At 41.5% G+C, this 13,163-nt stretch overlaps 1 protein-coding gene across 1 annotated transcript in view; it reads right to left on the reverse strand.

The window, feature by feature from the left end:
• Positions 1-1,910: 1,910 nt before the first annotated feature.
• PCNX2 (pecanex 2) overlaps positions 1,911-13,163 on the reverse strand; it is a 156,209-nt gene continuing 144,956 nt past the window's right edge. The window contains exons 29-34 of the mRNA XM_035560483.1: positions 12,990-13,134; positions 11,511-11,741; positions 10,925-11,199; positions 10,244-10,425; positions 5,420-5,868; positions 1,911-3,356 (exon numbers count right to left, since the gene is read on the reverse strand). Coding sequence (XP_035416376.1) covers positions 3,183-3,356; positions 5,420-5,868; positions 10,244-10,425; positions 10,925-11,199; positions 11,511-11,741; positions 12,990-13,134 — 1,456 coding nt within the window. The 3' untranslated portion in view covers positions 1,911-3,182. The remainder of the gene's footprint in view (positions 3,357-5,419; positions 5,869-10,243; positions 10,426-10,924; positions 11,200-11,510; positions 11,742-12,989; positions 13,135-13,163) is intronic.

Here is a 13,163-nt window from a genome sequence, read left to right on the forward strand (position 1 = left end):
AAAGCAGAGAAAGTTGCCACTGCTTCTCATCAGAACCCCAAACTGCCTGACAAGTGGAGTTCCTGAGGTATCACAGATGCCTTCACCTTGCAACACTAAGCCTCTCCTGTGTGAGGTAAGTACTGAGCTGCTTAGCTCTTTCAGGAATAAAATAAGGTATGGCTAAAGCCTTTGTGTAGAGATTAGTGTTGAAAATGGAATTCCTATGGCCTTGGATGCCTTCTAGGGCTATGCAGATTCTGAGCATCTTTCTTACTGAAAGGAAGTGTAAAGATCAGCTACCTGTTTGTCAGCTTTGCGTGCATTAGAGCCTTAAATGCATCTTCTATCATGTATTGACATGGAGTAACTGGGTCCATGTCTGCTTCCTGTTTTTTAGGGTCAATACAACCTTGTACCTGGTTGCAGGTTTTATTTCTAACCATTACGTCTGGTAATTCTGTAGAATTGGACCACATCTGAAAACACTGCATATAGCAGTAGTCTTGATAACATTTGACTCTTTATCTCCAAAACTATGTAGAAATGGTGGAGGAAAGTTTGTGCTGCCATTTTTTTCTGATTTTATTTAAATGTGATACTGTTCGTAATGAACTCTTTTGTTCTTCAAGCCACCATTCTACAGTAACAACTTCAAAGCGAAAGAAAACTTATAGTAGAGATGGATACTAAAAGTAAATTACTTGTGTTTAAATCCTCTTCTTTCCTGCTTGTGTGCTGTGCCTGAACCAAGCAACGTGTGAGTTAGGACAGGCCTTTCCTGGCAGCTACCCCATGCAGCAGGAGCTGGGGCTCCATGGCACCTTCCTGTCCTCACTGGTGGCTGGAGCTGGGTCAGGAACTGCAGGGCAGCTGCAGTTCTTAGGGTGCAGTAACAGAGGCCGGGGAGATGGGTGAGTCTCTTGAAGTGGTGCTGGTGGAAGGCATTGTCACTGTGGGTGTTAAAGCAGGTGCAGCAATGGAAGAATTTGTGCAGCTGTTTCCCGGTCCGGTTTAGTTTGCTTGAGTTGGATGCACAGAATAATTTAGGTTAGTTGGGACTATTGGAATTAGTTATTTTTTCTGGAAGTAAATTCAGATTTAAGTTAAAGATTTGGAAATCATAAGCCTATGTGAGGCAAACTTAACGAGGAAGTTTAGTGCTTTCTGCAGCTCTTTGTCCTGCCTCCACACATAGCAGGGTTTAGAAAGACAAAGTGGTGATGGTTTACCTTGGTAGACTGCAGTGCAAAAGTTCCTGAGGCAGAAATAGGGCCGGTGGCTGTCAGCAGGAGCCCCCCCACCTATGCCTGTAACCTCCATCTGTCCCACATAAGGGAGAGTGTGAAGCACTCCACTCGCGGAAGGAATGGCAACATCTGCCAGAACTGCTCAGAAAAGAGCAGCTGAATTCAGGTTCCTCTTCCACATCACAGCTGGATGCTGGAGGTGACACTAGCAGGGCCTAAGCCACACTGCTGACCACGCGTCTCAGGGACTTTACATTAATCGTCTGCTTTTCCCCTTGTAAACGTGAGTAGAATTTTGCCTAGATTATGCTGAGCATTATAAATAATGAACTTGTCAAGATCTGAAGTGAAAGAAAAACAAAAGATTTCTCAACTTCGTAAAGCAAGTGAAAATAACGCAACGTAAGAAAACCCAAAAATTGCTGCCACACAAAGCAAACATGGATGGTTTTCTTTTCACTAGGTGTTACTTAGTTTTACTACTAATAATTTCAAGTGTGGCACAGTAGGAAGCTCAGATTGCAACTGTGCATCATCTAATGGTAATAAGACTTAGCTACAGCAGCTCTTGTTAAATATTTCCTGTTAATTGGGACAAGCCAGTCTGGCTGCACATTGTGGTGAGGAGAATTAGAAACAATCTATAGTACTTACAGTAAAGAGGAATAGCAAGACACAGATAGCTGCAAATTTTTTAATTAAAAAAAAAAAAAAAAACAACAAAACAAAACGCGCTCACGTGTGTCTTTATGCATTATAGTACAGTAAGGAGTTGTTGTAGCCTTTTGGCTTCCAAAATAGTCATGGATTCCTGTAAATCAGTGTTTCTCAAATTTTGTGAAAGCATGACTTCTCTTTTTGCCTCATCCATCTTTATGCAACTATTAAATTGGCAGCAGCTCAGTTTCTCTGGGGGAGGGAAACCAGAATGCTCTGTAATTACTGGCTACAAGTGTTTATGGACACTGAGTTGTGTCCAGCAATTAAAGACATTTAGCTGTTCCCTGCCCACTACAAATGCAGACAATAATTACAGTCTAATTTGCACTTTGCTGCCTTTGAGAAGAACTCTCCCGGGCCCTTTTGCATCTCCCAAGGGGGCTGTTGCCTGGAATTTGAGAAACACTGCTGTAAACCAAACAGGAGCATGAGATTATACCTAAGAGCAGCTGTTAACACAAAGCTGCTTTCTTTGCAAATAAGGTGCACCATATGCTTTGTGAAGGCTTTCCATGCACTGGCTAGTTTCTTTTCTCACATTTGACTTCTGTTAATGTTTTTAGCAAGGTTTGTTCACACAATGTTTCAGTATAGCTGCATGCAGTGTATCAGTCTGTGTGATGCTATGTTGCTATTCATAATTAGCACCTGCATAATATGTTGAAGGAAAATAAGATTTGCTGTTGGGAAAAAAATAATCAGATTTAGCTCTACTGTTACAGTACATATTGTACTGTCCTTTTATGCATTAATTGCTTCTGTTCAAAGTTGTCCTTTGCTATACATTATAATCAAGTGCCAATTAATTTGCATGCAATCAGCTGTCTAGCTATGGCAGGAAAGATTTCTTGTGTGCTTTTCACTGAATTGTATTAGTATTTCCCATTGTATTCACTCGCGATGCCAGCTGTTATGCTTGTTTTTTCCCACCACAAGCGTGTCAACACCTCTGCAGGGGAAGGAACGTCAAACAGGTTGTATTTGTTGTTCTAGCATTTACAAGAACCTGAGATGAAGCGGCACCGTGTTTTTTATGACATCTTCCAACCCCACCCATGCCAAGGCCTTTAGCTGAAGAACATGTTCCCTGTATATTCTTGCTTAGAAGTTAGAAAAATAAACATTTGGAGGTTGCTTCTTACATTTGAAAGAATTTAAACGCACCTGCAGCTCCCTGACCTAACTCTGTCTTTAATTCTGAGAAGCGTGTGGCCCTTGCGCTAGCGGTACTCCTCACTGCTCCTCAGAGAGGCTTTGCTGAGAAGCCGTGTCTTCCAGGGCCATGTCTTCTTGGCTGGCCCTTCTGCACTCCAGGGTCTGGCTCACGAACATGGCATGGGCCGGACCTTGCTCTCGACGCGGTCTAGATTCTGTAGCTTCCGTCGCATCGCAGGTCTCGGTGAGCTGCTGGAGAGAAAGAAAGGGGGAGTCGAGGAGCTTATTCTAAGTAACACTTCAGCTGTTTTTGAAGTGACAGGCGAAAAAGTTAAAAATTGATTTAGGAATGTCATTCTGTGAGACTGCATGGGATTCTTAACATGCATAATTCACAAGGGACTTCTGAAGAATGAACAGGTACTTGTAATGCATAGATTTGGAAAGAAAATTAGAGGAGCTAGAGGTTTAGTACCACAAATGTGCATGTAGAGAGAACTGTAAAATACTTTGGATTGAAAAGGACTTCTGGAGGTCATCCAGTCCAAACCCCTGCTTTAAGCAGGGCTAACTTCTTAGAAGTTAAATCAGGTTAGTCTGGGGCTGCTTTTATACATCAAATTTTAAATCCAAGTTACAAAGGAACCTTTGCAGCAGAACTGGAATGCAATTATGAACCTGAAAATGTTATGCACTGTGTCACCCCACCCCACTGTAGGATCTCCAGAACTATGAAAGCTTTCCAGAACTGTGCTGTATGAAGGTTTAAGTAAAATGCTTCCTCCTTAGTGCTTTCAATCAAAGGAGCACCTGGACTCTGAGCAGTTACATTTTGGCCAGAGCTAACCTCACCTACATATAACAACATAGTCTAAGTGTATCATCCAAGCTGCCAATGGTTGGCAGGGACTGATGGGTCTTCCAAAGGAAGCTTTCCTCCTGACAGCTCTAAGGATGAACTGGATCGTCCTCTCTTTTGAGTACAGGGGCCACACCAATGATCTACTGAGACTTCAGACCTAAATTTTACATGGCTGAAAGTCAGACAAGGTGAATCCCACCACTGGTACTCACCACTGCAGACTGGCTGAATTCTTGCAAGTTAGACTGTAAACTGTTGAAAGTTGGCGTTATACCTTGTCATTTGATATGTTCAGCTGTACATACTGTTAAAGCTTATTAGAGTACTAAAGCGTACTAAAGCAGGATTGAACCCAGATGAATAACGTTCAGTCAAATTCTGTTGAAGTTAATGGCAAAACCTCATAAACTGTACCATAAATGGCATTTTTGGGTTGAGAGCAAAATACACAAAGGCTAAAGAGCTTTTTTCACTTGGGAGTTGGAGAATTCTTTGAAAATTAGGGAAGTTATACACAGTTTGGAATGATATTAGCCAAAAAGTGTTTTGGACTTTCCATATCCTCAATTTTCCCCTGTTGCCAATTCGATTTCCATTTTGATAGGCCAGACGTGAAAGTCAGTCTTAATTACATTGTCAGCCTCCAGTTGCAGCCACCCTTTATCTCTAATCCATCTTCTCCCATTACTGCTCTGTAGTGTAGAGATAAAGGTTTTAAAATAGAGGAAAGCAATAGATGGTAACCGAAGTTAAATACATTTCAGACAATAAAACAGTAGCACTAGTATGTGCACTGAATTTTCCAGGGAAGAAGGAAACAGAACTGGAAGCCTACTGGGATGAAGGCTGGAAATTGTTTGTGTGCACTATTTTTCTGTTAGAAAATGCTGATTCACAGCGCATGCAGGTTTCCTTGAAGGCTTTTTAGTTTCCTTTGGGAAATATTTCCTGCAGCCTTCCTTGACTAACCCTTTCAGTAATAAGGTTCCAAGGTTCTGGATTGAATTTCAGGTCAAAGGAGACAGAACAAGTGCACTGTTAGTGGGTGCCATTCCTCTTTGTACAAATAATTCAGTCCTGAGTGAGCAAGCAAGAAACGTACTATTTAGTCTGCTTATGATGGTACTTTACCACCTGGGCTGCATAAAACAAAGACTTGAGTCCCTGGTCTCAGTAAAAGGAAGAGCAACTTTTTGTCCCAGTTTGCAATTTTAGGTGCATTCTTAATGGCCAGCTTACCATTACCAATGAATACATCACTCATATATGCACAAAATACTAAACAGTCTCATTTTCATTGTGATGCAAAATCCAAAACAAATACCAAAATGCAAAAAAAAAAAAAAAAAAAAAAAAGACTACAAGACAAGTAAGAAACCAGTGGTTCAAGAACTTGACAGGTGAGCAGCATGGCAGCTCATGGCCAGTACTGCTGTTCTGGCTTCAGCCTTACCCGAGTTGCCTGACTTGCTGCTCTGGCAGAAGGACCCATGGCAATGTTCATGCTGCTGGATGACTGGGTGTCACTGGTGTTACCTCCATCCGCAGCTGAGAGCCCAGAAATCACCAGAGCACTCGAAAAGCTTCTCTTGCCGAACAGCAGGCTGAGAGTTGAGCTGGTGGACGAGGCCAGGCTGGACCTGAGCAGTGCAGCAGCTCGGTCCTGCACAGTCAGCTGGCCAGCAAGGGGAACAGCAGGGGACTGAGAAAACACAGATGTTGCCGAGTTGTGGAGTGACAGCTGGCTACTAGAAAGCCTTTGGGCAATTTCATGGGCAGATGTAGATGTTTGGATGAAAGGCTGGCGGCTTTCCATCATTGGTCCAGAGTGACTTGAAACAGGGGGCCTTTGGCTTAAAGCAGCGTGTGCCTGGACAGACTGACTCCTGTGTTTTCTCCTGCCTTTAAAAGAAAGAGTAAAATATTTAAGTGCTGTCTTTGGTGGTATCCTAATGAAGTCTATGCTATTGACAGTGTCCTGTGTATAGTAACCCATGTTACTATGGGTTGTATCAGCTTAAGAATCCAAGAATCTCAGACATGAGAAACAGCTAAACCTATGAAGCTTTCTATTTTTCCACTACAATAGTTCTTATTTTTGGTCAGAATCGCTCCAGTGGTTCTGCACTGGGTCAAAAGAGAGGAAAATGAGAAAAGACACCAAGAAAGGTACGCTGATCACAGGATCTCACCTCGTCTGCCCTGTACGTTTTAACCTGCCCAGTGAATAAGCAGTGTTGCTCTAACTCCACTCCCCTTTGATAACCACGCTAAAGTAGGGGATGTTGAATATCCACCTTAAATGGCCTGGTATAACTTAGCTGCAAAAGTAAAGCATAGACCTGTGAATTAAAAACTGCATATGAGGAATGATAATTTGAGGATTCAGCCAAGTGGAAGGCAGTACTCCATCTACAAGACAGTTCTTAAGCCTGACAGTTTGACTGAGATCCAAGATTGATATTTACAGTACATCACAGATTGAAAAGATAAGAGCACCCCTACTTAAGGTAAGCTGTTGGTGGTTTAAATGAGATTCACGTACAGCTCTTGCTCCATTCTGTGAAGCATCCTAATGCAGCCTCTGTTGGATAGAGTGGATGAACTGTTCTGATGGGCCTAGGCAAATTCTGTCTTCCTGTACATATACCCCCCGCCTTTTTTAGCATTTACATCAGCACCTTATGTCATGCAAACAAAACGTTTCTGTATTTCTTATGCTTGCATATTTAAATAGCCACAGAATGAAAAACAAAATCAACTTATCGGCCAGTGAACCCTCCAGACACCTGCTTGCAGACTGGCTCTAACCCAGGCTTATGCAGCAAACACCCAGTCATGCGAGTGCCTACTTGGCTTTTGGCTTTCCAGGAAACTCCAAACATTAACACGAGCCAGCATTTTGTCTAGCTATAGCTGTGGGTTAAAGGCAGATAATCTGTTGAGCTCCACCAACGCAGAAACAAATCTGAGGCATTTCTAGGTTGTTGGGGTTATTGGTATTTTTTTTGCTTTGTTTTTTCCCAACACAAGTAGTATGGAGGGGACAGAAGCACTGAAACCCTTCCAAGTATTGAAATGTTGCAGGCATAGAGCAATATAAATCTCACACTGTGGCTCACAAATATGATTGTTTGCTCAATTCACAAGGATTGCATCCAGTAAGGCAGGATTTCATATCCAATCTATTTACATTATATAGCTGAACCATGCTGTTTTACATCCCCAGGCCTGCTTTCCGGAGGCTGGTATCATTAGCCACATTTTTCAGATGCTGAAGCAAAGAGGATTTAGGAACCTTGGCATGGAGTCAGATGGCAGAGCTGGGCCATAACCTACCTCACTGGAGCCATTCGGCTGGGCTACAACCTAGGTGGTTTGGCAAGCACTGGACGCTTTTCCACCCCATTTACAATATATCATTATTTCTACTGTTAGAACAATAAAAAAATAATTTTATTCAGACGGCATGCTGCGCTGCTACCCTGGCAATAAAAGCCCCATGATCTCTGAGAGCAACAGGACAGAGGTGCACGGCTCCATGAGCGTGCTCTGCACTTCAGGCATGATGAGCAGGGACGATGCGCGCTGCTGCCGGGGTCATGCAGGTTCTTCAGACCCGGGGGCTTTGTTTAAGTAAGTGCTGCAGTTTCTGCATCCAATGGTTATTTTAATACATTACGTTTCTAAATAAAAGGCACGGATTCGAATTGGGAACAGAGGGGCTGTGGTGCGTGGGTTTGTGCAGGGGCTACCGTGGCCAAACATCTGTTTGTGATTTCAACTGCCAAGCTGACCGCTGTCCAAAACCACTCGATACTCATCCCAAAGGCGGAGGTTAGAGCATTGGACAGGAGACCACCCGTATCTACACAGAAATAACTTTGTCCCTGAAAACAATTAGGAAACAAAGGGTGTTCCATGAACCGCATCATGAAATAAGGACACTTTGGGGGGAAAACCCCACATGTTTCCAATGCTCCTGATTTTTGTCGCACTTTTATATAGGGCTTTAATTGCATTTTGCAGACTCAGTGGCACCAGGCTGCAAAATGAAATAGGAAAGCATTAAATGCACTTGATTCATAGATTATAAGACTAGAAGGGTTTGCTGTGATCATCCAGTCTGCCATGCTATATACCACAGGCCATAGAGCTTCCTGGAATTAACTTCTATATGGCATTAATTACTACTATTATTTTCAAGAAAGGCATCCAACACCTGCGGTCAGGGAGAATCCATCTTAACCCTTTGCCACTTGTTTCGCTATTTATTTACTCTCACTGTTAAAAATGTGCACTTGACTTCAAATTAGAACTTGCTTAGCTTTGTTGTATTTAAGTCTGCTAGAAGCAACTGTCTTTGGTCACCTGTTGTTGCCCAGGTAAGTACTTACAGACTACAATCAAAGAATCTCTTACAATAGAAATTATTTGAAAGCTTTTAATTTTTCACTACAGAACATTTCCCAGCTTTTTGATCTTTTTTTTCCTTCTCTTCTTTGAACTCCTTCCAAATTACAAAGGTCTTTCTTAAATTAGGGCACAGGGATTGTGCATGGGAGGCCAAAAGAGTACTGATGCACAGACAGACTGACAGACATGTATTAGTCAGGTGACCCTATTCATTCTTTAACATCTGACATAGCATAAGCTTTTTGCTAGTCCTCTAGTATCGTCGTACTGTCCTGATATTTACTGAAGATCAAACGGATCTTGCTTTTTAAGCAGCTCTTTTAAAAACCTTGAATGAGAGTTATTTGGATTTTCTCAATTAAGCATATAGCTTTGATAGCTGCTCTTTAATGTTCTGTGTAGCCGTTAGGATGCAAAGAACTACTTCATGATCAGATCATAGATCATCTGCATCTTTCCCAAGTATAAAACAGACATGTTCTTTTCTCGTTTCTACATTATTGATAACTTAGCCTTTTTATACAGTGACTGATCAAGACTACTGTTACAATTTCTTGTGCTTCTAATTTTCTTAAAAAATAAACAACAGCAAATCAGCTTTCTTCCTATTGTTCCTATGGTGCTAGTCAGAAAGTTCTCTTTGTTTCATTTTCTTTCTGTTATCAACTCTCTCTTGGGACTGAATACTGATTTACATTTGCTGTTTTCCATTTTCTTGCATTTGTTGTGCATTTCTTCATTTTACCTCATAGTCAGGTAGCTTTTCTTAATTAAGCATGACCTCTCTTGATTGTGGTTTTCTAGGCACCCAATACATCCTTTTAAACAATTCACAATTAATTTTCATTATTGCATGGCATGCTCGGGATCGTTATTTTACAATTAAGTTTGCCATTCAGATTACTGCAGTGTCAAGTTATGAGTATGCACCTGGGGATTAGTTTAAAGCTAGACTCAATTAAAAGCAGTAGCTATTTTATCCTTACAGCATGATTTATATTCACGGCAAGATTTTCTCCATTCCTGTCCATTATTTTTAATGATAGGTCAAAATGATCTTAACAGGAGACAAACAAGTGTTACACCCTCTAGTTATCTGCCTTAATTGATACAGTAATACCACAACTTGTAACGCAGTCAATTAACTTGACCTTTCATCACATCCTGGTCCCTTAGTGACAGGTCCCATGGTGACCCACTAGCAAACTTAATGTATATTTCCAATGTGAAGGCCAGTATTTCTACCTTACAAACGCATCTGAAGTACTTTTAAATCCGTAATTTAATATGAAAAAGGCTCAGCTGTTAACTGACAGAGTGACTGGCAACATTTAATTTTCTCCTGGTAACTGATGTATAGACATAGTGAGTTATTTGTTATTTGTTTATTCTCCACAAGTGCTGATGAGCAGCCAAACTAATTCCTCAAATAAATCATCATGCTTCTTCTAAGATAATTAACATTTTTGCATATTTTTAGTTCTGCTGTTCCCAGTCAACAATAAGCACAGGCTCAATGTGTAAACTGAATGGGCATCACACATGTAGACTCCCTTCCATCTGAATTTCTCATTCTGCCTTTGTTAGTAGTACCTCCTAGTCCAAAAATAACACAGTAAATAGTTTGACAGTGGAACCCTTGGTGAGCCACACGAATCACATTTGTCTTACGCTCTCCCAGTAAAAATCTGGAACAATATCAGGAAGCCATCTCCTACACATGCTTGGCCATCAGGAAAGACAAAGGTCCCCCTTTCTAAAATTAGTTTTCCACTGGATATGAGAGAAGCCCAAAAAGCATCTGTCCATGTGGCCCCTCGGGAGAAAACTACAGAAAAAGCCAAGTAAATTGTGCAAATACCTGCACGCTGCTGGACCTCATGTGATGAAGCCTGCAACTGAGGGGTTCCGTCTCTGGTGTGCTGCGAGCTACTGCTCTGGCTTGAGTTACCTGCGGAATTGCCGCTAGATGACCCCCCTCCATTATCCACTTCTTCAGCATTGCCTCTGTCATGGTGAGCTGCCTGACAGTCCTTCCGCATCCTGTTTGCAGGAACAAACACGTGGTCAGTCTACATGCACGGAGAACTTGTGCCACCCATGTCAGGAGACCTTGCAATGTGTAATTGTTTTTACATGTACTTTGGTCAAGAACAATGATGTGCGGATGATCATCTACATTGCCAAATCTCTGGAGCATAACCCACCAACACATTTCCTCATTTTCTGACACGTCACCAAGTTACAGAAAAGACACCCCTATTCACAAGGACTAAACAGTAAAATTCCCCTGAACGAGGGAAATGTCTCTACTGCTAAGTGATTTGAAAATTAATTTTGACTAACATATAGAAAGCTTTGCTTAAAAGCCACAAATGAATGTGTTTTCTGCCATATCTGTAGGGCTGTTCTATTACATTCTGAGTTGTCTGCAATTAATTTTTTTACCCATAGATAACAATACGCAATTACTCTCTTAACAGAGATTACAGTGGAACTGAGACTGCAGTGTCTATCTGCATGACCAAAATTTAACACCTACCTTAACCATTTGGATCTGAACCACTTTTTAATGTTGTCCAAACTGACAGGTCCCCCCCAGATGTTCCTCAGTTGGCTGTGCGTCCCAAGGTATGAGGTGGTTAAAGGGGAAACGTACATTGGATATCCCAATGGCTGATCGCATGAAGAATTAATTAAGTTCCGCAAGACCTGTTTATTATTCTGGATGCTTCCTCTCTCTGGGTTACGATTGCGCAAGAAAATCAGTTCTTGCTGCTGCCCAGCCCACAGTCCTCTGACACACTCCTTGTTGACCTACAGGTAGGTAAAACACAGTGTGGACCACGTAAAAACATTTTTACTTAAAGTACAGAACTATGTGGTCTAGATAGAACAGCAGTAGCAGGGTGCAAGCATGCCGTGTCTTTGTACCAACAGGTTTTATGAACTGCATGAGCAGCTACTCCCTGGTTAAGCCTGGGATGTTGCTTTTGATGCACAAAATTACTGGTGCAAAGCAGAAGTGAACTGAACAGCGCTCCCCTTGGGGCCTCCAGTCCCTACTCTGACAAATACGATCAACCTCATCCTTTTTTACTGCAGTATTAGAAAGATGGTTCATGTACCTTGATAACCTTGAAGCTCAAGTAGCTTTTGTGGAGCATGATAACTTTATATTCATCTGCTCCTTCATCTACCACATGCCTCAGGGTTAGCAGCTCTTCTCTGTTGGAGAGTACAGCACTGCGCCAGGCAGGGTCCCCTTCATGACAAATCACAACCTTTTCTTCAAAAGATTGGATTGCTTCATACAAAACTGCTGGGTCCTCATACTCATCTGGGCAGGTGAACTGGTCCTGGTAGTACAACAAGTATTGAAAAGGTCAGGTATATTTATGAAAACACAAGAACTATTAACAAAAACCTGTAGTTTTTTGTTGTTGGTGGTGGTTTTGGTTTTTTTTGAGACAGTCTGCCAAATAGCCCCGCAAATGACTTGTGTCACAGCAAGTGTTGGGGGAAGTAGAACAATTGATTTAACAGTAATACAGAAAGTGTTCTGTTGTAACCTGTTCTGATTTCATGTCTCCACTGGACAAAGGCAGAGAATGAGAGCTTATCCACTTACAAGTTATAAAGTGGGAAACCACAGGAGGCAGAGCTTTTGGATAATCTGGAGGGAGATCAAAATTACCTGGGACATTCCACAGTTCTTGTGGAAATCCTTCTTTTCATTCTTGTAAAACCACAACAAAGCACAGACTGTGAATCCATCAACAAGTATCACAATGTTGTGTTACTTCATTAGCTGTCACAAAGCAATACTTGCCAGTGATTACTTCCACAACATTATTTTGTCCAATTCGCTTGCATTAATTCAGAGCAGTTCCACTTCAGTTACATTCAGAGTAATTATAAAATACCATGCATTATCGAAGTGTATGAGCCTAAATAATATGCCAGAGCAAGAACAAAATCAATTCCAAGCTATACAAGGGTTGACCTAAAGAAACTGGAGTGACTTCAATGGAGGTGTGCCAGAGTTTTACAACTGAAAACAGAATGGGGTCAGAAACAGCATGACGTAATCAAACACAGCTGTGACACTAACCCCCCTTCAAACCACCGCTCCTCTCAGCTGTGACTTTTAATGTGTGGAAGTGTTTTTCATGTATTGCCCATCACTAAAGGACTGATAAATTAACAGTAAAATTAGCCTAATCAATTTATTGATTTTTTAAACTTACTGATCAATTTATTTATTTTCAGCTAAAAACCATCATTATGGTACCTCTGTAACTAAAACATGATGTGATCGTCAGTTTTGTTCTAACTTTCATTAGGCAGGGTCAAGCTCTGCAATAAAAATAGTTCCAAATGGACAGCTGGGGGTACCCCGTATCAACTGAATGTAAAATAAATACATTCTGAGCTTTTCCATTTTGGTTAAGGACGTTTCTCAGAATAAGGCAACAAGTACTCCATTTCCCTCTCATTTTTAATTTGGACAGTTTCCAAGTTTTCCTGTATTTCCCTAAGAAAACAAATACAACAGTAAAAGTTAAAAAATAAAATTAAAAAAAAATATATATTAAAGGTCCTACCTGATGTAGCTTCAGAGACATTCGGATTGCGGGGGCAACCACCTTATGCAGCAGATCCATGTCTGCAAAGACCCACTCATCTTTCACTGCTATCCGGAAGTCTCCTTTGAACAGCGCGTGGAGTCCATAAAGAAAGGAGTCTAAACTGCAGGAGAAAGGCAGCAGTCAGTCCCA

The sequence above is a fragment of the Cygnus atratus genome, chromosome 3, assembly GCF_013377495.2.
Source record: "Cygnus atratus isolate AKBS03 ecotype Queensland, Australia chromosome 3, CAtr_DNAZoo_HiC_assembly, whole genome shotgun sequence".
Lineage (NCBI taxonomy): Eukaryota > Metazoa > Chordata > Aves > Anseriformes > Anatidae > Cygnus > Cygnus atratus.